The sequence below is a fragment of the Hipposideros armiger genome, unplaced genomic scaffold (assembly GCF_001890085.2).
Source record: "Hipposideros armiger isolate ML-2016 unplaced genomic scaffold, ASM189008v1 scaffold_202, whole genome shotgun sequence".
NCBI classification, from domain to species: Eukaryota; Metazoa; Chordata; class Mammalia; order Chiroptera; family Hipposideridae; genus Hipposideros; species Hipposideros armiger.
In genome coordinates this window covers 2431387-2455617 of record NW_017731552.1, presented here as the reverse complement: position 1 = coordinate 2455617, position 24231 = coordinate 2431387, and the positions used below count along the sequence as shown (strand labels likewise).

At 47.4% G+C, this 24231-nt stretch overlaps 1 protein-coding gene across 3 annotated transcripts in view; it reads left to right on the top strand.

Annotated features, from left to right (window-relative positions):
- The window catches only part of RFX2 (regulatory factor X2), an 89628-nt gene that overhangs the window by 28549 nt on the left and 36848 nt on the right, over positions 1-24231 (top strand). For 2 of the 3 annotated variants that reach the window (XM_019653300.1, XM_019653299.1), the window contains exons 2-3: positions 19775-20024; positions 22649-22738. In XM_019653300.1, the coding sequence (XP_019508845.1) occupies positions 19920-20024; positions 22649-22738 (195 nt within the window). In that variant the 5' untranslated portion in view covers positions 19775-19919. The remainder of the gene's footprint in view (positions 1-19774; positions 20025-22648; positions 22739-24231) is intronic. The other variant, XM_019653302.1, reaches the window with a different exon arrangement.

Here is a 24231-nt window from a genome sequence, read left to right as displayed (position 1 = left end):
CACAGAGCACGAGGCACTCCCCAAAGAACTTATCACGCTTATTTGTTTCTGAAATCACAAATAGAAAAAGCACATAACTGCTTTGAGAGTTTCAGATGTTTAAATAGGCAAAACCCAGCAGATGATCTTGGTTTCGTTATACTGGAATGGATTACAACCATGACACTAATTAGCATTCATTCAGCACCTACTATGTGCTGGGCTGAGAAATCCCATGCATGGTAGGGTTCATTTTATTTAACACAAAAATGGCCCACAGAGGCAGACAGAATTTATTTTCTCCATTTATGGATAAAGAAATAGAAATCCATGTTTGCTGGCCAATGTCAGCCTCTTTGGGACGGGCTGCCCCCTCACTCATCTTCCATCTTTCCGAGAGTTGACCTTGACCTGGGGCGCTTCCCAGAGCCCCTGCTGTCCTGGGGCAGGCCTGTCCTGTGGTTGTCCATGGTCATTCATGTGTAAGGATGAAACGTACACTTTGTATTTGCTGGAGAGAGAAGATACTGGCAGTTTCTGTTGGTGTCCTGCATCCTCACACATGTTGTCCTACACAGTGTGGGATGAGCAATAGCCTGGGCAGATAGATGCCTTCGCTCCCTAAAGAGGAGTGTTTAGCCAAAATTACTGAGATCAACCATTTGCATTCAATCTACTCTTAAGCATGAAATTTGTGTCGTAAATAGAGGATTTGACTTACCCAGAAATGCAATTGTCTCTTCATTATTCCAAGCTGTAGTAAGCTTTAGTGGGCTTTTTACCGGTTCAACCTTACTTTTCCTTATTGAAATCATTTCAGATTGCATTTGGATGGAGAGCTCCCAACTATTGGGTTGTCAGAAAAGTCATGACGTATTTTTTTCTATGTTTTTCATTGCAAAAGTGCATCATGACTTTTCCGACAACCCAATATTTATCTTAAAAACCATGCTGAGGTAGTAATAAGTGCTGTTAAATGTAACAGTGGTCATGATCACCTGGCAGCTAGGTTATGTCAGCCACCGGGGCCTCTAGAAGCAAGGAGACCTGGAACTGGTATTAGCACCCCGGAGGATTTGAGAGGTAGCTGCTTGTCCAGGTGGACATTCTGACCGAGAGCGAAGTTTAGGCCTCAAGGCCCTCGTCTCTGCTGCTCTTTCCACCTTTGAAGCACAGCTAGAACATTTTATTCCAATTTTTTTTTCAAAATAGTCTTTTGCTCTGCTTTGGGGGCTGGCTAACTACGGAGTTGGGAATGGAGACACCAAAAACAGAGCAGGACGAAGCTGGGTGTTTGTCCGAACATTGCGAGCTGCTTGCTGGTTTCACACTCAGGGGTCCTCCCCAACCCCACGCCGGTGGGAAGTTTTTGCTGAGAAAAATGAAGACACGTCTTAATCTTGATGGAATAAGAGTCATTCAAAATATTTTCAAGGTTTTCTGGCACCCTTTTATATTTAAAAAAAAATTATATTTTCCCTGAGCTTTTGATTTGAATGCCTTCCTAAAATGGAATCAATTTCAGTGTATCTTCTAAGAATTGATTAGGATTAATTAGTTTAGAAACTAAAATATCTCCAATATTTCACTTATTGAGTTTAGTTAGAATAATTAGTTCAACAACAACAACAAAAACCATTTTGTCAGAGCATCCTGAGGTTTTCCTTTGGAGTTGAAACTGTAACAGAGATACGAAAATAAAAGGCCTTTTGTTCTCATAGGACTGGATAGGGGGTTGAGATGAGATGAGCAGAGGGGAGATGACAGATGGGATAAATATTTCTAATTTTGCCTTTCGTTGCTTCATTTTTATGTCATCAGAGCTCCCTGGGTCTTGATGAAGGATCTTTGACTAGATTTTCCATCCTGGGCCAGTCGAGATATATCTGTACCGCAGAGACTGATAGCACTTAAAGCAACAGAAGGTTCCTTCCCTCCATGAGATAGGCACACGCTCCTCGAGGTGGCCTGAGTCCTTTCATTGCCCAGCGCGGGGAACTCTACCTCTGAAATTCTCACGGCAAGATACCTGGCCTCACTCGTTTATCTTACAGTAAATTTCTCGGTAATCTTGCATAGTTCAAGCATGACCTAGCAAGAGATACATTTTTATTTTTCTATGTGACTCTAGAACTTTTTCTTACTTAAGGTTGTGTTTGTACGTTGATATGGCAGGAAGAATGGGTGTGTTAGAACTAATTTCTAGTAATACTTGAACATGGAAAGACCAGACATGTTGGTGGATTGGAAAAGAGGTGTGTAGTGACCAAAAAGAAACCAGTAAAAAGAGCAAATTGTATGTGGGAGTAAACACGAAAGATGGGGCTTCTGTTAGACTGTTGAGGGAGAACTATGGGGTGGGAGGCCGGACCGGTGTGCCTTAGTCCATTCGAGCTGCTATGACGAAATACCAGGATGCCTTATAAACAACAGAAATTTATTGCTCACATGAGGTTCTGGAGGCTGGAAATCTGAGATCAGGGCGCCAGCATGGTCAGACGAGGGCCCTCTTCTGGGTGGCAGACTTCTCGCTGTGTCATCACATGGCAGAAAGGGTGAGGGAGCTCCCTGGAGCCTCTTTTACCAAGGGCACTGATCCCTTCATGAGGGCTCCACCCTCGGGACCTAAGCACCTCCCACAGGCCCCACCTCCTAATACCATCACCTTGGGCATTAGGTGTTCCACATATCATATGAATTTGGAGAGGAGGGGACACAAACATTCGGGCCCTAACACGGGCATATGGAGCCCTGAAGTCTGGTGTCCAGGGAGACCATCCGTGGGCTCAGCCCCAGCTGCAGCTTAGCCTTCTAAGCCCAGGGTCTGCTGGAGACTCTGGTGTGAGGTCTGCAGACCCGAGTTGTCATGTGTGGTGCCCAGCTCCTACTCCGTGGGTTCAAGCCTTCCACCTCCCTGAGGTTGGAGCCCTCCCAGCAGCCCTGCAGGGGCCAGCTGTTGGGGGCTAGAGTAGATTTAGAAGGACCCTAGAATCATGATGCAGGGATCCCATGGCTGAGGAATGAGATTGGGGATCAGGAGCTCCCTGAAGGGCCTTGTGAGTTTTGGGTAACTCATCTATGAAGCGGTGACACAGGGCGTGGACAGCACCCCATCTTACAAGGGGAGCGGAGAACAGAAACCATGTGGTTCCAGCCACAAGGGGTCCACATCAGTTGCCAAAAACCTTTGAGACACTCTTGATTCCTTTCTCTGAATCTCCACATCTAACCCATCAGCAAATCCTGTGACTCCACCTCCAGTATTCATCCAGAATCTGACCGCTTTGCTCCCCTCCACTGCTGTCACCCATGTGTCATCTGGATTATCACATTAGTCTCTTAACTGCTCTCTCTGCTTCTACCCTTTTCCTTCTTCGCCTGTTCTCAACCCAGCAGCCAGAGGAACCTGGTTAAAACGCAAGTCAAATCAGGTCATTCCTGGACTCAAACCCTCTGATTGCTGCCATTTGACGGTGAGCAAAAGCCAAAGTCCATATAATGGTCTGTGTGGGCCACCAGCCAGATGGGGAGTCCAGGCAGAATCAGCAGTGTCCCCGGGGTGGTGCCCAAGCAGCGGCTCCTGCGGTTTTGGCTACCGGTGGTCTCACCGCCAGGACTAGAGACATGTCACCTTCCACATCACCACTTCACTGTGGGTTAATGGCCCCAGTCTGGCTTCAAATTCCTCATCTCCTTGGAGCCCAGATTCAGATTCTAGCAGCATGGCCTCCACCTCCCTTGTTCTCAGGGCCACATGCTGATCCCCCCTGTTTTTTCTAGGAGTGACTCCTGGGGCTATCTTAAGAAAACAGTTTCTGTGTTCCAATCCTGTCGATCTCAAAGGCCATGTTTTGTCATGTGCTTTTATCATCTTAAGATGTGGACCCCTTGCAGCTGGAGCCACACATTTCCCATTCTATCAAAATGTTTTATGATCCTTAGACATGTGCCCCTTCCCCCCTAAATGAGACCATCCACTTAGACGCTACATTCCCCTTGTAAGATGGGTGCTGCCCGCTCCCTGTGCCAGTTCCAGAGCCATAGGGAACCCACTCTCAGCCTGCATTGCTGCGGACAGCACCAAGGTTATGTACTTTCAGTTTAATCTCGTTTTTGTCTTTTTTTCTTTCTTGTGTGGGTCAAGATTGGCCAACGCTAGGTATCTCCCTGCCTCCTCTTTCTGGGACTGCGTGTCCCTGTGTGTCCTGCCACCTGGGGGCCTCTGATATGGTCTGACTTTCTCTTCCAAGAGTCCTCCTCTCTCTGAGTGGGGCAGGAAGAGCAGGCAAAGGGACACCAGATGCTGTAAGTTCCTTCCGGCAAAGCCCGAGGATGCATTTCTAATGCTGAGTCAAGGATTCAGTTTGCACCTATTTCGTATGTACATGACGTTTTCAAAATTAGGATCCATTTCTCTGTTGTTATATTTTTTTTTCAAATAACTTAATCTCCAGGTTGTTTTATTTAGTTTGTCTAATCAGTGCCCAGAAACCCCATGTGTGGCTATGATTTATCCCACACTGTTTGCTGGATAATAAATAAATTCTTTCCTCTTGGATAAAAAGGCACTTTGTCCTCCAGGCACTAGGAAAGACTGAAGAAGTTCCTCCTGTGATGCTTATGTGGACAGAGTTGGTCCTTCTTGGGTTTTGTTATTTCAGAACAAATATGGTAAACTGTTTTCCCCTTGGTTACTATAGAGAAGAGATTATTTGCCTTTCTCTTAGGGCTTCTGAAAATAATAGATTACATATTTGGGAGGGTTTTTTTTAGATCTGGTTAATGTGAGATAGAGAGGATTGCTCCCAGGATGACATTGTTTGGTTTGGGAAGTATTCTCCCTGTTGCCCAGCAACAGGCTCTTGGAGACGGGAGTGGACTGTGTCGTCCCTGGCAACCGTTGTTACTCAGCAAACAATGAGGGCTGGCAAGCAGCGCCAGGACTGCAGACTCCCGGCTTTAATTGAACATCTGCATATATTTTTCCCTGATGAAATTATGTTTGAGTTTGATCTGCCATGACAGGTAGAGCTGGGTCCACCTGGGGTCTACTTAGAAGAAAGCATGTTGTCATGTTGATAACTCACCTTGTATATAAACCAAGAGGGGATGTTGGAAAAAAAACTTTTAACCTTTTGAATCTGTCCTACACTGCTCTCAACTGGAGACTTATTTCAGTCTTAAATGGAATTTCTTTCTTGATCTAATTTCTCGTGTTTATAAAATCATTACCCGGCCAACCTACTACCGGCCAACCTACTACCGTATGTCCCTGAGGAGCTGAAGCTTCTGAAGGCTTCTCAGCACAATGCTTTCATCCTGCTGCCCGAGAGTATTGGAAAAGCCAGCAGTTGAACCCTGACGGCTCACACTGAAAGACATTCACATGCAAGGCTGACGGAACCCAGAACCTTCCGGTTCTCAGTATACTTGTTAAGAAGTTGCTGACCATATCAGGGGAAGCAGGTGTGTCCCCACTAACAGGAGAGTGGAAAACCCTCACCCTGTTGATGGGCACTTTGCAGCCACCCAGTGGATTTTGATCAAAACAGTGTCACTCCCCGCCTCCTTCTGGGCCAGCCAGAGGTAGAGATTGTTTACCAGGGTTGGTTGCTTAGGTAAACACTGTCCCGTCATTCAAAGCTGGTGACACATTTCTTTCCCTCGTCTCTGCACCGCACCCCGCCCCCCGCCCCCGCCCACCAACCAGGGCTATATATTGAGAAATATTAGGCAGTGCAGGTTTTTGGTGGGGACTTGACTCTGCCTCATTCGCCTCGAGTGCAGTGTCTGACTAATGCAGCCACAGCCGCAAAAGTGCCACCCGTGTCAGAACACCTCAGCCCGTGGTCAGTAAAACAGCCCATCGGTGAGACTTGCTTCAGTTGTATGGTGGGTGTTCTTTTTTATTTTTTCCTAAGGGTGTTCATCCTGTAGCCCCAAGAAAATGTTCATTGCAATGTCACGCCAACATTCTCACTGACATCTTAGGACAATTTGAAGTATCTGAACAAGTTTCCCAGCTTTACTTTTGCAGCTGAATCTTATAATGGGGTGTCATTTGTGTTCTAGAACAAGTAAAAGCAAACTTGTGTTAAAAAAAAAAAAAGGCAAGCTCATTAGCCACCAACCCTGTTAGATGCAGTAATTAAGATCGAATTACAGCCAGTATTGCTGGGATCAACATAAGTTCTGACTTACACGAAGGTTCCCCAGAGGGTCATTCAAATTCATAGTTCTTCCTGCAGCCTGTTTCAGAGGGATAGTAGATCACTAAGTACTGGAAAAGATACATCCTTCCAAAAGAAATGCTGTCCTGTGTTCCAGAAAATTGTTTTATACCCAGTCCCAGTGTGAGCAAGTCGTTTTTCAGGAGTATATTTTCTTTTAAATGGATTATTATTTTTTTTTAATTTCCCATGGAAATACTTTACTCCACATCAGGCTTTGCAGCTTGGGCCAGCCACTTAGCATCTTGGTAAATCCTTCATCCATTGGGTGAAGGATTTTTAAGCTGGTCTAAGTGATTTTTAAGGGCCCCCTAGGGCTTTGATTTCAAGTGGAGGTTCTTGGGTTTTAGTGGGGCTATGTCTCTGCTTTTAAATTCCCAAGCGAAGTGATGACAGGAAGGGAGATAGGATGTAAACTGGAAAGGTCCCGTGTGTGATGTTGGCAGGACAAGGAAAGCCAACCTCCTCTTTCCCTGAGTCAGTTGTGGAGGTACTGCCCGAGGTCATTGGCTGTCCCTGGGGAGCAAGATAGGAGACCCCTAACACCGGCCAGCCCTGTTCTGTGCCAGGTTGTCACTAGGCTCAGAACCCAGGAGAAGCTCTCAAGGAAGAGGTCCTGGCCCATCCTTTGTCATCCTGCCTTGCTCCTCCTCCACCCTCTGGCTGTCTGGGGCGCTCTGAAGACTCGGAAGGTGGGATAGGAGGGGACGAATCAAAGTCAGCCTCCAGCCTGGCATCAGGCAGCCTCCCAAGCTGTCCACATTTTCACTGGCCTCACACATTCCCCACCTGCTGGAAAGTGTGCAGAATGGAGAAAAAAGGCAGAAACCAGGGTGCAAGTGAGAAGGAAAGAAAGGCTGGTAAGAGGAGGAGGCGTAATCCAAAAGTAACACACCGGTGAAATTGCGCCCCAGAACCTGGGGCCAGGGACCCATAGCCAGCTGGAGATGGAGGCTGGAGGCTGGCTCAGTACAGGTGGACGGTGCGGGCGGGCAGCCCCAAGCAGCAGGACCCTTGTGCCCCCATTCACTTCAAAATATGTCTGGAGGGTCGTTGTGAGGAACATGGCTAGGGGCCCGGAGTGGGGTGAGGGAGTTGGGAGGGGGCCACAAGAGTGACTGATACCCAGGCTTGATTTTCTCACAGAGGCTTGGCTGTTCCGAAAGCCAAATGTGTGAACACCTGTGTGCTAGGAAGCAGCACTGAGGGCACTGAGCAAGGGGAATGGATTGGTTAATTAGAAATGCCATGTGTAGCAAGGCCTTAACCTTAGACCAGTGGTTCTCAACGGGGACATTGGGCGATATCTCAGAACATCTGTGCTTGTCACAACTGGGGGACGGGAGTGCCTGGCATCCATGGTGGAAACCAGGGATGCTGCTCCGGTTCCTGCAGTGCCCAGGACAAACCCCAGAGCTGAGAATCTGAGAATGACCCCGCCCCAATGTCAGCAGTGCCCAGGTCAGGAAACTCGCCCTGGACGCCAAGGTGATTTAATGGAGGGTGTTAATATGCTCACCGCCATGCATCGGTCCACCTCGAACCTGCAGGTGGGTTTCCCCACTGCCCCTGCCCCGCCAACTGAGCAATCCTTCTGTTCTTAGCTGCCACGAGAGGGTGGACTTTGAGGAACAGAGTGCTCTCCAGCCAGCCCTCGGCCCTGCTCCATGGGGGCACATTAGCCCTATCCTGGCAAGTGCCATCATGGCTGTGGGGTTGGCGGAGACACCTGGCCAGCCTCCACTGGCCTTCCATGCCAAATAGCTGCCACCCGCCTTGTCACTGCGGGTCTGGACCACTGGAGCCACGCTGGCCACCATCGATTCTGCAAAGATATTGACTTGTGGGTGGGAGGAGCACAGCGCAGTGGCCCACACTCAGGTCCCGCAGGCCTGGGCTCCCAGCCTGGAGGTTGGGTACCTGTCCCAGTTCAGCACTCTGTCAGAAATTAGAGGAAGCCTGGCTTTCTCCACAGAGCAACAGTGAAAGTGTATACAGAACAGGGGGAGGGTTGTAAAAGACGCGCCATGCTCCCATGGAGCGTGGACGTGGGTACATGAGCTCGCGAGGACAGAGAGGGACATGGGAAACAGATGGCGCCGGGCTCCAGCAGTGGGTGTAAAAGCAGGTGTGGCATGTGCGTAGTCAGTCAGCGGTCCAGCCTGGGGTGTCGGACATTCTGAAACATCACACTGCTTCATCTATGCAGGCAGCTCCTGTGGGAAAGCATGGGGACAGTGGCCATTAGTGTCCTTATTTACACGTTCCCCCCAGTTACGAGAATGAATAGAGCCACTTCTTAATGTGAACCAGATGGGGTGGAACGCGCACATCCTACCTTCATTCACGTGAATCCTATCAGTCAGTTCATAGCTCCAGTGACATACGCTACATGGTGGAGACTTCAAACAAAACACTTGAACTCCTGCTATTATTTTGAGTTCTTTTGATCGTGGATTCGAAGAGCAATTTATATGGGAAGGAAACAGGGCTCTGTGTGGTACAGACAGTGGGAGACTAGGGGGGGTCTCTACAAACTTGTGCCTCCCTCTGTTAAAGGAGAAAGACCCGGTGGCAAATACAGCTTGCCCCTTCATGCTGTGTGACCTTTGGCGCATCACCCGACCTCTCTGAGCATCAATCTGTATGTTGTTTCTAAAATGGGGGTGATAACGGAGTAGCTTCCTCAGAACTAAGTGAGAACATGCTTGGCCCACATTCTGGTGTGCAAGCACTGCTGAGCTGATCGCAGCTGCTTCCACCACTCTGTCTTTGGGGTTCTTGCCCCTTCCTTTTTACTAGGTCATACAGTTGACCCTTGAACAACACAGGGGTTAGGGGTACTGACCCCCAGACAGCCCCATACAGTTGAAAATCCACATATAACTTTTGACTCCCCCAAAAACTTAACTACTAATAACCCTATGAAATGGAAGCCTTACCAATAACATAAACAGTTGAGTAACACATATTTTGTAAGTTATATGTATTCTGTATTCTCACAACAAAGTCGGCTAGAGAAAAAATGTTATTAAGAAAATCATACGGCTTATCTACAAGTTGTTTCAGATTACCGCATATCTCCAAAATATTTTTCCAACATACTTATTGGAAAAAACAATCCATGTATAAGTGGACCTGCGCAGTTCAAACCATGCTGTTCAAGGGTTGGCTGTATTTTATTTATCGAGCACTGGCTGGGATCCAGGGTTGAGGCGGGTACATCCAGTACATCATTCCACTACATCCTCCCCACCCCTTTTGCAGGTAAAGAAACTGAGTTCACAGTGAGTGACAGAACTGTGATCTGAACTTGGTGGTGTCTGAGGCCCAAGTCCATGCTGCCCCTCCCCCACCCAGCTGGATATTCACCTCCGCGTGTGTTCAGAAGTCGAGTTTCTTATTCACATGAGGAAGGCTGTTCAGTCTTTTCTCTGATAGAACTAAGATCCAGGGGCGGGTTGAGAGGCAGGAAGGAGCCAGGTGTCCCTCTCTTTGCTGCGCTCCACAGACCAGGGCTCTCAGGCTGGCTGGGCGTCGCTGATCTTCAGGTCAGAAGGCCTGGGTTGCCCAGAGTAGGCTGCGCTGCCTGTGAGTGTGAAGGGCACGCCTGGAGCCGGCTAGCACCTGGCACTCAACCTTCTCAAGACCCTTGACCTCAGTGTCCTGGGCCCCAACCTGGGTAGTAGCCTTTGATGTGCGTAGAATATGCATCTACTCTGGAGGCAGATTTGGTGTGTGGCCAGGAAACTGGGCTGCAGGAGGTCCCTGAGAGGTGGTACCGTGGCGGTGGCGGAGACAGCAGGGCTGGGTCACCAGGTAGATGTGGCCCGGAGGCAGAGGGAGATACTAGCGATTTGGAACAGCTGAGGAAACACAGAAGTGGCAAGTTTGGGGAAAAGAAGTTCCCTTTTGGATTTGTTATGGCACCTGAGGGACGCCCAGGTCTGCGAGGCAACCGGAAATGGAGTCTGGAGCTGGGCGCGTGGGCTATGTTGGAAGTCATGGTGCAGGGACATCACCCAGGACAAGGTGACAGCTCCGGAAGGGAAGGACCAAGGATGCGGCGTGGGACGCAGAAGGGACGCAGCAAGGCACTAAGAAGGGACCATCAGAGGGAGGAAGAGACCCAAAACGAGGGGACAGAATCTCAAGTAGCAACACCGAACACTACGGAGAGGAAGTGCAGATGAGCCTGGAAACTGGCCCTGAAGACCTGGGGGAGAACAGTGGGGCTGTTGTGAGAACACAGAGGGAAGAGGGAGGTTAAGCCACCAAATAACACAGGCTCCCTCCCCAGATCCTGGCCCAGCAAAGGAACTAAGGCAGAGAGGGTCATGGTGGTGATGGGCTGTGACTGAAGATGGATGATGGAAGGAGCTGTGAGCTGCAAGAATGAAACCCAAGCAGAAGGCAGAGGACGGCCTGCTCGGTGGGTCCTCTGTGGAGACTGAGGCTCTGGGACACACACCCACACCTGGGTCAGGGCTCTGGGAAGAACCAGCGAGTAACCAGTCACTGTGTGTGTCCCTGCCACTCAGCCCTGCCGTTGTAGCAGGAAAGCCGCCATAGAAAACACGTGATGGGCGCTGAGAATGCTGGGAAGAGAAGAGTGGAAACGTGGGGACCCAAATCTGGGCGGATGGAGGGGGACATGGGCCAGGAGGGGCGGGCTGAGGGCAAGGGGCGGAGGACATGGGGTGGTTTATGCAGTGGGGTGCCGGGCTGAGAGCTGGGGAGAAGAGGCTGTGTCAGAAAGTGGGTGACGGGGGTTATAATTTCAGAGCTGAAACCCAGGATGAGAAAGTTATCTGTGGGAAAAAAAACCTGTATTTTGAAATTTTCTCCTATATGCACATGTGCAAATATGTAAACATAGGTCGCTCTCTCCTCCGCCCCCGCCTCCATTTACTATAAGAATCATTGATTTTTCCCTATCCAGACTGGCCAACATTCAGTTTAATAGAAAAATACCTGGAGTAAGATCATGGCTACAGGGTCTTCTGAGTGGTCTGGGCCATTTTTCTTGCATTAGCCTATGTTTTGTGTGTGTGTACATTCATGTGTGTTTTGTGTACATGTGCTTGTGTGTATGCATATTTCTGTGTGTGCACTGTGTACATGTATGTTTGTGCACTGTGTGCATGGGAGTGTTTGTATACATGTGTGTAGTTGTGGGGGTGTGTATTTGTGTGTGTCTGTACGTGTATGTGCATGTGTTTGTATGTGTGTGTACATGTGTGCGTGTACAACACTTCTCGTGCCCGCTCCCCCAGCACAGAAAAGCGCTGACGGTTCGTCTCCCGCTCAGCGCCGCTCATCACCCAATTTCCATTCCCTCTGACGTGATGAACTTTGGGGTAACTGCCCCCAGCCTGGGGAGAATTGCCATTTCCTGGACACCAAGTCTTGTGGTGTTTCAGTTATTTCTAATAGGCAATGGAATCGGGAGCCTGCCTAAGACATTTGCTGGGTGAAGATGTCGGGGAAGGCTGGGTGGTTTTTTAATTCCCATTTTCCCCTGAATCCATTATGTTGTCGGTTGCAACTAGAATAAGTTTATAGCCAAAACAAGGTAATCAGACCTTAGGTTGGACAATTTTTAAATTAATAGTCAAGTCATCTCTCTTAAAGAGGGAAGTAAGTGAGTGCTCCCGTTAGGACGGGGGAAAGGCTGCTGTCCTTTGAGTTCAGAGTAGCCAGTCCCATGCCACCGAGGATGAGAGCCTGTGACTTCAGGGGCCAACTGAGGCCTGGCTGCCTCCCTCCCGTTGCGTCCTGCCTAGAGCCCTTTGGATAGACGGCCAGCTTTCACGGCTCAGGCCTGATCCTCTGCTGGAGAAAGAGGGAGAGTTTGGCTACTGAAAAGGAAACGGGAACAGATGCCCAGTTCTTAGCAAAAGAAAAAGGAATTTGAACTCTGAAGATACTTTATTCCAGAGAAACTTCAAGCCAGCCCTGATCCTTCAAAGTCCACTGCTGCAAAAGAAAAAATTTAAGAACTGCCTGAGGAGTGACGGGTGCTCAAATGGTGTAGGCAAAGAAGGACAAATGGGTCGCCCTTGATATAAGTTGGAATTTGATACTCTTGGAAATAGTGGGAAGCCTCTAAAGGGTCTCTCGTTTTTTCCCTTCTTAATTCCACACTCCTTGTCTGGCAGAATTGTGACAATTTTGTGTCCAGTACCCTGTTTGTTATTCTTAACCTGTCAACAAGTTCATTTCACTCTGAGCAGGGGGAGGGGGTGCTCCCAGAGGCCAGGGATGCTGCTCAGCAACCCACAGTGCCCAGGACGGAGAATGTCTGCAGTGCCTAGGCTGGGATCCCTGCCTTTGTGTCTACTGGGTGTCGGGGGTGATCCAAGTGCAAGAAAGGATGCGGTTTGTACCATCACGGAGTGTGAAAGGCTCCACTTTTGGCAAGGGGAAATATGGACACTGAGTTCTACAAATGTACGGGTCTCCTCTCGGAGCATGGAGCTGGCAGGGCTGTGGCGAGGGCCAGGCAGGGGCCACACACAACAGGGACAGCTAAGACAGAACCTGAACCACGCATCAGTTGCTCCTTAGACCTGGCCTCAGAACGAAGGGGATCCAAGAGAAGGCAATGGACCTGATTTTCTGATCACCATAATAACACTCAGAGTGTCGGCACAAGCAGCGGGCAGAAGCCAGGGTTTCAAAGAACCCTTGAGAATGTTCTGGACTTGTTGCTTCTTGTTCATAGGGAAGAAATTAATTGCTTTCTTGGGGCACATGAACCCTGGTGCCATCCAGATGCCACCAAGTACCAGGAGGGCGTGAGCCGATGGCCTCAGGAGGCCCCTGCCTCTCCCCAAAGTAAAAAAAAGTAAAAGGCTGTGTGTCTCCCCAAAGCGGAAGTGAATTGGCCAATCAGAACGAAGGGAGTTAATCTCGTTTTTTTGTGTGTGCTCTTCCCTATTTTCCCAGAGATGACCAAATGTTTTCTAAATATTGATCAGACCTCCGTAAGGCAGGTGATCCCTGCACTTGGCATATGGAGGAAGAAATAGAAAGGAGATCTCTTCAGTCCTGGTGAGTCAGCGTGGGGCCAGGAGCTGGCTCAGAAATTGCCCTCAGCATTTCCTCCATTTCCTTTCCTGTCATTACTGGTTACTAGGTAACCAGAGTATTTTCCTATAAACAGCAGCGTCTTCCCTTTGCCTGGGCAGATTCATTCATCGAGGCTATAACCCAGGGCTGCTGTCCAGCCATCTCACTGTGCCCTCTCACATATACTCAGGAGCCTCGGCAGATGTCCCCGCTGCTGAGTGTTCTTGGCAGCATCTCCACAAGGTCAGATGTGCCTTCTAGGTGCTGCTGCTGGCTACAGAGGAGAAGCTGCAGCAATGACGCTGTGCTTCCCTATTTAGTTCTCCAGTCTGCCCTTACCTTGGACCAGATGGCAAATGAAACCTACCTGGCTTATAAACAGCACACCAGGAGTGTTTATGAGCCACCGGGAGCTTTGGGCTGACCTGGCCGGGCTGGGTTGTATTCGAGGCCCCTCTTCTTTGTATTGGCCATCCTAAGGCCCCTGGACCACAGATGAAGGGAGTCAGAGAAACAAAGAACGCATGGGTCCCAGCATTGGGAAGAAAAACAGTAGAGAGGACAAATGAATATGACAGACAGAAACTGAATGGCTCCCAGTTCATATCGCAAGTTCAAGTTCACAGCAGAAGCACAGACCTGCGCTCATACCTATAAGACTGTGTCTATCTAATGTGACTGCGATCACCAGAAGCCTGACCCAGCTGAGCAGGTGGAGGGGTGGGGAAGCAGGGGGATATGTGCCAAATTCAGGGATTCCCAAACTTCACGTTGAATGTGGCTGATCCGTGCCCTTGATCCCGGGCCGACCACCTCACTTACCCTGCTGATGATCCCTGTTCTGCCAGGTGGAGGAGTCACTGTGATCCATCCTCACACCTTCTGGAAGGATCGCAGGAACTACTGCCCTTTAAGGGCTGCTAGCATGGCCAACCAGCAATGAAACATGCTTGCACTTACTCTTTTTGGTGGCAAGCTAATAGCCAGATTGGTTGGTTTGTTTAACTTTTTATTGCGGAATTTCAAACATCAACAGAATCAGCACAGATAATGAGCCCCGTGTGGCCATCACCTACACAGACCTCTGCAGTTATCAGGCTTCTGCCTTTCTTGTACCACTTATATCCGCAGCCTCTTCATTGTGTTGATTGGACTTTTCAGCTTCAAATTTATCCACAGGAAATGCACAAATCTTGGCTGTCTAATATTGACAAATAGATATTCTATGTCACTCGCACCCTCTCATCCTCCCTGGGAAGTTCCCGCCTGTCCCTCCCAACCATCCCCGCCCGCACATTGTTCTGATTTTTGGTGAAACCTGAGATTAGTTTTCTCCATTCTACGTGATGTACTTACTTTTGGATCCAGCTGTTTGTGCTCTCTGCATGGTGACTGAGATTCCTGTGTGTTGCGTGTATCAGAGTTCATTCTTTTGTATTAACGGATAGTATTCTCCTATTAGCTTTATAGCTATATCTGTTTGTATTTTTTAGTGGTTGTTTTAGGAATTACCGCATACATTTTTAGTTTACCACAATCCAGTTTCTCATCCATTCTCCTGATGATGGACATTTGGGTTATTTCTACTTTTTGGCAATTGTGAATAAAACTGCTATGACCACGCTCGTACAAGTTTTTTTGAAGACATGTATTTCCATTTCTTTTGGATAAACATCTAGGGAAGGAATTCTGGGTTAAAGGGTAGGTTTAACTTTCTAGAAAACTGCCAAACCGCTTTTCCAGTGTGGTTGTATCATTTTACATCACCACAAGTGTGTGAAAGTCATAATTTCTCCATGTGCTCACAACACTGGCTGTTGTCAGATTATTTTATGTTAGCCTTTAGTGAACGTTTAGTGGTCCCTGTGGCTTGGGTTTGCATTTCCCGAAGGACTGACAGTATTGTGCGCTAGTTCACATCCATTTTGAGCATCTGTATCTTTGGGAAGTGCCTGTTCAAGTCTTCTGCCCACTGGGCTATTCGTCTTCCTATTGCTGAGCTGTAGGAGCTTTCTACATATTGTGGATAAAAGCCCTTTGTCAGATACGTGTTTTGTAATTTGCTCCCAGACCGTAGCTTACCGATTTGTGCTCTTTAGTGAAGTCTTTTAATGAGCAGAAGTTTTAAATTTGGATAAAATCTAATTTATCAAGCTTTTCTTTTATGCTTGTGACTTTCTGCATCCTGTCTAAGAAACCTTTGCCTACACCTCTGTGTTTTCTCTTGGAAATTTTATAGTTTTAGCTTTTATGTATAAGTCTGTGATCTAACTTGAAATCATTTTTTATACTGTGTGACGTAGGGATTGAGGTGTTTTTTAATTTTTCTTTCCATATAGATATACCATTTGTTTAAATAACTTTTCTTCCTCTGTTGAATTTTCTTGACACCTTTGTCAAAAATCAGCTGAGGAGGAAAAGAGCTGAGGCTTTATTGGGGAAAAAAATCGACTGACAATGTAAGTACGGGTTATATTGGTTGTATATTGATGGATTTGATTTATTAGTATTTCGTTATGCTATTTGCATGTGTGTTCATGAGAGATATCGGGATAAATACTTTTCTTGCAATATCACTATGAAGTTTTGGTATCAACGTTTTGCTGACCTCATAAAATGAGGCGTGAGGTGTTCCTTTCTCTTTTTCCTTATGGAATTTGTGTATTAATTTATTTTTCAGTGTTTGGTGGCATTCACCTGGGAAACTCTCTGTACCTGGAGCTTTCCTTGTAGGGAGGTTTTTGATAATATTCAATTTCTTTGTTAGATATGACATTCACATTTTCTGTTTCATGTTTTATCAATCTTAGTATGCTGTTTTTCAAAAAAGTGTTCATTCAATCCAAGTTGTTGAATTTATTGGCTAAATTTCCTTATTATCGTTTTGATTTCTGTAAGATTTGTAATGATATCTTGTTTCATTCCTGATATTGGAAAATTGTGGGGGTTTTTTCTTTTCTCTTTCTTATCAGTGTTTTTTTAAGGGGATGTCATTTTTTTTTCCCTAAGATTTTTCTTTTAAGAGCAGTTTTAGGTTCACAGCAAAGTTGAGTACAGAGATTTCCCATATCCCCCCTGCCCTCACACATGCACAGCCTCCCCCATTATCAGCATTACCACCAGAGTGGGACATTTGTTACAATTAATGAAACCTACACTGACATGTCGTTATCACACTAAGTCCATACTTTACATTAGGGTTCACTCTTAGTGTTGTACTTTCTGTGGGTTTGGACAAATGTATATTATCATACAGAGTATTTTCACGGCCCTAAAAATGCTCTATGTTCCACCTATTCATATCTCCTTCCCCCTAAACTGGAAACTACTGATCTTCTTACTGTCTCCATAGTTTTTTCTTTACCAGAATGTCATAGAGTTGGAATCATACAATATATATGAGTACATTTACTTTGACTTGGTAATATGCATTTATGTTTCCTCCATGTCTTTTCATGGCTTGATATAGTTCATTTCTTTATGGAAGAAATTTCAATTTTGAAGAAATTTTGGTTTTGTATATTTTCTCCATTGTTTATGGAGTTTTTTATTTCATTGTTTTTTCTTTATTATTTCCTTCTTTCTACTTAAGTTTAATTTACTCATCTTTTTATAGCTTCCTAAGGTTGAAAATATAAATGATTAATTTTTAAGCCTTTCTTTCTAATATAAGCTTATAAAGCTAAACATTTCCCTCTAGGCACTGCTTTAGATGCATCCCACGATTTTTGATACATGGTATTTCTAGGGACTAGAAAGTGTCAGCAGGGCCGTGATCCCTTTAGGGGCGGGTCCTTTCTGCCTTTTCCAGCTTCTGGTGGCTTCCAGCAGTCCTTGGCCTTCCTTGGCTTGTAGCTGCATCACTCCAGTCTCGCCTCTGTCTTCACGTGGCCTTCTTCCCTGTGTGTTCTTTCTGTCACTTATAAGAACACTGTCACTTGATTTAGGGTCCACCCTAATCCACTATGGTCTCATCTCAAACCTTACCTGATTACATCTGCAAAGACACTATTTCCAAATAAGGTCATATGAGATTCTGGGTGGACACAAATTTGGGGGGACACCATTCAACCCACTTCAGCTCCCCAAAGTGATCTCTCCCACTTTGTGCCCAGTCTCCTGTCTTAAGTTGTAAGGACTACACCTGGCTTCTAGGGTTCCAGGATTTGGTGAATCAATTGTATTTGTGACTTCATAAGCTTCAAGAACCAGCTGTTCTCATTTCACGCCAGCTTTTGGAATTCCATTTGTCTTAAAAATTAGCAGCTCCATCCTCCTAACAATTTGAGTCACCCCCAGTGGCCCCCTTCAGTCTTGTCATGTTGTTGAGAAGTGGCCCCGAGAACTATGCACTGGATTGAGGGCCTGTAGACCTCATGGTTTTGAATCCACACAGAGTAATTTTTCTACCCAACCTTCCAAAACCACATCACTTTATCAAACCCCAGATTGTATGAACTGAGCACCAGCAACTATGGCCTATGGGCCAAACCTGGCCTGTCGCCTGTGTTGATAAATAAAGTTTTATTAGAACACAGCCAAGATCATTTGTGTACATAAGCAAAGGCTGCTCTTGTGCCACAATGGCAAAGTCTAGTAGTTGCACCGGAGACTGGATGGCCAAAAATTCTCTGCTCCTGTACAGAAAAGGTTTGCTGACCCTGGTCTAAACAATACAAGCTAAACAGTATGATAAATGCAGACAGTGCATGGTAAATAGTGGGTTAAACCAGGGAACATGTTAGCTTGAAAACTCCGTGTGATATTGAATAACTTGCATCCTGAAAGGTGCAATCTGGCCACAGTAAGCTGAGCATGGGCTCAACGTTTGTCGCCAACACTCCACAGCTGTCTTTGCATCAATAAGACTTAGACTTTGGAGCAAAATTATTTCTGCCTGTGTAACAAGGAACTGGTCTCAGTGAAGTCAGCTTTCTCACTTTTTCACTAATGGATTCTTTTCACAAAAAGTTGTAGTCCACTTACTTCCTCCTAGTGTCACTGAAGTTACCCACTTCTTAGCTTCAGATGGGGGCAAAGTGTATAGTGTGCAAATGACTGATTTAAACATTAGAGAAAGCTGTAAATAAGAGACATCGATTAAGCAACTTCCAACAGAAAATTCCAAAAGTCAGTTCTGTCAGGATGGCAGAGAGACTTGGAGACCCAGGAAATACACAATTGGAAATTCACACGCTCTGAAAGAGGCAAAGGAAGTTGGAGGTGCCAGTCACCATGGGGCACTGGGGACATCTAGTGGTAAGACCTGAGTCAGGCATCAGAGGCATTTGGGAGGAGACGGGGGGGGGGGGGGGGGGGGGGGGGCAGTCATGAAATCGTCCCCTGAAGATGGGATTAAAGGAACACACTCAGGTTCAAATACACACAAACCTTTCTGCTTCCCTTAGGCAAATTATTTTAACCTGTTACCAGTTCTTCTTTGCATTTAAAAAAAAAGGCTTTTTAAAAAAGTTGTTCACTCATTCTTGCAGGTGGGAACCCTTGGGGCGATAGAGAAGCATATATAAAAGTTCCGGCACCATGCCCTGCGTAATGTGGCGTGTGCCTCAGGCTTCCCAGTGTGGCAGGAGCTGGGAGACTTCACTCGTGGAGTGATGTGCTCAGAGCTGGAGCCAGGACAGGACAGACAGGGAGGGTGTGGACCTGACCACAAAGCCGCCTCCTCTGCAGTCTGTGTGTTCCATTGCCTCTCAAATGCTTAAGGTAGCTGGTGGTTTACTTAAAGGGAAGACAGTTTGGCTTTCTGCATTTTCATAAAATGATTTTGTATCATCTGCCACCTTGTTCGAATATTAAGCGAGTCTTTTTGTAGAGAATTTTACAAGTACCTATTTGAAAGATCTATGCATCTGGCCACAAAGAAATACACTTTTGTGCTTTTTCATGGGTTAACATCTCTAGGAACAGAAGGTAGTTTTGACTTGCTGCTAAAATTCCTGAGGACTTTTTTCCAGCCCAGAAGAAAATGTTTCTTTACTCTCACTGTATATCACCTTTTTCTCCCTAGGCCAGCAGTTCTCAACTGGGGTGCGATTTTGCCCCCAGGGGACATTGGACAATCAATGTCTGAAGACATTTTTGGTCTGGTTGTCACAACTTGGGAGGGGGTGCTCCTGGCATCGAGCGGGTGGGGCCAGGGGTGCTGCTCAACGCCCTACTGTGCCCAGAACAGCCCTCCACCAGAGAAATGACCCAGCCCTGATGTCAGTAGTGCTGAGGGGCAGAAACCTGCTCTAGAACACTTTTGCCCAGCTCCCCCAAACAGCAGGCATCCATCAAGAGCTTTTGACTTGCCCGGTAAATGAGTAAACAGTTCTATGAGCCCTTGAAAATAGTTCAGCCTGATCAGCCTGGAACAGGCCATTGAGGAGTTCCTGCAGAGCTACTTTTTCGTTTTCTATTTGGAAGAAGAGCCCCCTCTCCCTTTCTTGGGAACAGTTGTGCAAACTGTTCCCCTCTTCCTTATCCAGTCTGGCCGGGTCCCTGCCTCTGAACCTTGAAGACTGTAGGGAATTTCCGCTCACCTCTCCTGCCCGTGTCTGAAGCTGCCTCTTTGAGCTTGGTGGCTGCAGCCCTGCCCGCTCGCCTTCTCTCCGCCTCTCTTCAGAACTGAGCATGCAGAGTTCAGAGGGTGGACCAGACTCGCCGGCTTCTGTGGCTCTGTGTTCGTCGGCAGCTGCACAGGCGCCCGTGGCCCAGCCAGTGCCAGCCTCCCCGCAGGTAACGGACCAGCCCCGGAAAACCAGTGCGGCCAATGTGGCCGCATCCACTGTGGTTTTGAACAACACTTGAATCAGCAGAGAGAGGAATCTGTGTGTTCCTGAATTGCCTTCTCAGGCCCAAGGCTGCAGCTGTTGAAATAGCTGCACCTTCTCTGTCTCCCCCATGTCACATTATTTGTCACTGTTTGTGTAAAAGCCCCTCCAACCCAAGCAATCAATGATCTGAAGTCAGGAAGAAAGCACTCCCCGAATCCCACATAGTCTGTTCTTATTTTTTAACGGACTTCTTTTCTGCCTTGGGAATGACCCTTTTACACAGGAAGACTTTATGGATAAGTCAAAAGATAGTGAGACTTTTTAGCATTTGGTTCAAACTTGAATCTAGCGTTAGAATAGGATATAGTCTTTAAAATTTGGGGAGAGACAATTTTCATATTGAGGCTCTCTCAAAATGAAAACAGTAACTCAAAAAGATATATGCACCCCTATGTTCATTGCAGCATTACTTACATGAGCCAAGATATAGAAACAAACTAGATGTCCATCAATAAATGATTGGATAAAAAAGCAGTACATATATATTACTCTGCCATAAGACAATGATATCATGCCATTTGTGACAACATGGATGGACCTAAAGGGCATTATGCTAAGTGCGATAAGTCAGAGACAAATACTGTATGATCTCACTTCTATATGGAATCTTAAGAAAAACAAGCTCATAGGTACAGAGAACAGATGGGTGGTTGTCAGAGCGGGGGTGGGGGTGAGTGAAATGGGTCTAGCCATGGCCACTCTGTCTCTCCCAGGTTCCCGGCTAGACAGAAATGCATCCAGAAGCCCCACCCCTACCAGCCTCGATGGCAATGTCCCCACCCCTCTTCACTCCCCCTCCCACCTGACAGGTGCACTGTCTGCTCCCCAAGACTAGCCTTCTCGCTGCCTCTCCAGGGAACTCCCTTTCCTTGAGCACTCTCGCCCCGGGCTTCCTGACCAGTTCCTTGCCAGAAGGAGGAATTCTTGCTGGCCTGGTTCCCACGCTGCACTGCCCTTGCTTCCCCTCTCAGCCCTGCACCGCCCAACAGAGCTTCCCACCACCGTGGGCATGTTCTGCCACCAGCCCTGCGCGGCCCTGTGCAGTGGAAATGTGGTCAGTGCGTCTGAGGAACTCAACTTCACAGGTCATTTAAATCAAATGAAATGTAAATGGCCACACAGCTACTCAGCAAGTAGCTACTGTACTGCACAGCTCAGTTTATGTAAATCCTTAATATTCTTATTTATTTATTTATTTATTTATTTATTTATTTATTTATTATTTGAAGTGAAATTCATATAACATAAAATTCACCATTTTAAAGCAAATAAATCAGTGGCATGATTCATACATTCCCAATGTTGTGCAATCTCCACCTCTGTCTAGTTCCAGGACATTTTCATCAGCCAAGAAAGAAACCCCATTCTCATTAGCAGGCATTCCCCCTCCCCCATCCCCTGACACCCATGAACCTACTTCCTGTCCCTGTGGACTTGCCTGTTCTGGACGTTTCACATAAATGGAATCACACGCTGTGTGGCCTTGTGTGTCTGGCTTCTCTCACTGAGCACCGTGTGTTCAAGGTCCGTCCACGTTGTAACGTGTGTCAGCGCCTCCCTCCTTTTCATGGCTGAGTAATATTCCAGTGTGTGGGTGGGCACGTTGTGTTATCCATCCATCCTATTGATTCTGTACCATCTATGTCCTTTTTTTTTTTGTCATGAGCTCATGGAGGGCCAGGTCTCTGTTGAATTCTTTTCATACAGTGATGTTTAGAGGGCAATGCACTGGAGAATCACCACAACCTGTGACATTTAGGGTCCATATCAGAAAACCACAGAATTAAAGTCAATGACTTCTAAAGCCCCAGCTTTCCAGAAACAAAACACTCCTACTTCTCTCTTGATCTGGGGTATATTTGATCCTTCATATTTTCATAGTTCTGTGTGTCCAGTTAGTACTCTGAGCACAAAGACAAAGCCACACTGTGAAGACTAGGCTCAGAAGCTCAGAGAGCCGTGAAGTCCAGGAGGGGGGCCTGCAGGCAGGAAACCTGGACTGAGTCTTGGTTCTAGAATTTACTATGTTGAGGCCCCAAGACATTGCTTGAGCACCCTGGGCTTCATTTTTTTCCCATGTATTAAATGCGGATAAGTCCAGTGTGTACTGTGCTACCTAGCACTCTTCTAGTGTGAGGTGGTGTGGACGGCTGTCCAGAGGGTTCCTCATCACCCAGCTCTTGGCTCAGTGCCAGGGACAGCCCGAGTCACCTCGCTGACTGCAGAACCCAAGGAGACAAAGCTGCTGGGGATGGGTGGAGGTGCATGTGCTCCCGTGTGTTTGCCTGTGTGCCTGTGTGCGTGTGTACATACACATACGCACATACCTGCCCGCCCGCGTGCATCTGCTGTGTCTGAGTCAGCCTGAGTATGATGTGTACACCCTTCCCTCCTTTCCTATCAGTCCCACGTATATTTTCATAAAGCAGCAGTAGACCAGGCAGCAGTAGCTCAGGTTGTAATCTGTGTTTGCTTCCGGGCCTAACCTCTGACAAGTCTGAATGTCCTTCTCTCCTTCCCTTTTAGAGGGTGCTGGTCCAGGCAGCGGGCTCGGCTCCTAAAGGGGCCCAGATGCAGCCAGTCTCACTCCCCAGAGTCCAGCAGGTGCCGCAGCAGGTAACCACAGCACAGGTGACATGGGACACGTTAGCACGTAGCAATCTGGAGCCCTCTCTGAACTATGCATTCTTTTCTGTCATTGCTGTTCCTTTTTCTTTGATGTCCTCAGTTCCTTACCAGAAGTTTCTTTGGAAGCTATGTTTAAAAAAGTCTTTTACTGCAGACAGTTTTGCAGAACGCCAAGATAGCTGATGGTCTTTCATTCATTCAGAAGTTCAGGTTTGGGGCACAAGCCAGCCCCTCGATACAGCGCTGGGTGCTGAGGTAGACAGGCAGACAGAAAGCGAAGGTTCTGGACTGGAGAAACACGGAACCTCCTGGGGAGGCCAACCTCTCTGCAGGGCAGGTGTTGTGCCTGCAGATGACTGTGATGACCGAGGAAGCACCTCTTGGGAAATTAAATTACCTGGGAACAAAGCTTGAAAGTGTGGGCTCACTGCCAAACAGCAGCACAGACCACCAGCTCAGTCAGTGGGATCTAGGACAGTGGCTGGCAAACCTTTTCTGGAAAAGGCCAAATGGTGCATTTTTGTGACTTTGCAGGCCAGACACACTCTGGCACAGCCGCTCAACCCTGCCTTATGTCCAAAAGCAGCCATAGATGTAAAAGAAGGGGCATGGCTGTGTGCCAATAAAACTTTATTTACAAAAATGGGCAGGCCAGATCTGGCCCACAGGCCGGAGTTTGCTGACTCATGCTCTGTAAGGTGCTGAATTTAAATTAAAATAGTTCAGACTCCCGCCTGAAGGGGACCATGAGCAAAATGTGGAGATGGCTGAGACCTCAGAGAACATGACTCTCTATTCAAGGGATTCTGCTCAGATGAGTAACATGTTTAGAGGGATTTGTCTGGTAGCTGTGTCAGTGAGAAATGGAGGAGGCTTGCGGGGTTCTAGAGGACAAGCAAAGGTTCTGAGCAGGCCCTGAAGGGATCCATTGGCTGTCTTAGCTCCTCAAGGGAGGTAGGGCCAAGACCAATGTCATGATTCCAAAGTGTCCCCTCCTGGGTGGGGCTGAGCCCGCCCCACCTCTTTCTCTATGAGTAACTCGGACTTGTGGGGTGACTAGTGCATTTTACCTGGTTCCCTAAGGCAAAGCCCACTCGGCTCAATAACCCCTGAACGCCTCACAGTATGCTTGAGCATCTGCACATGTACACTGTGTTGGGTTGTGCTCAGAGGCGGGACTCAGCTCCACACAAAGCCCTACAGAAGGGGTCATGATGGGACCCTGCCCTCGATTTTGTCACCCAAAATGAGGTGGGATTAAGCATTGGTTAAGGTTCTCTCTGTGGTGAGACTCTGAGATTCTAGGCCTCCCCACCTAGCCCAGCGTCCCACAGGGGCCATCAGTTGAGGTGCTGAACTGATGGGGACCAGGCAGGGCTATGCTGGGGTCCTTCCTTCACCACCGTCCCCCCCGCCCCCCCCCATCTCCCACTCCAGGCCCATCACTCCTTCCAGTTCTGCTCAGACCTTCACAGTCTCTC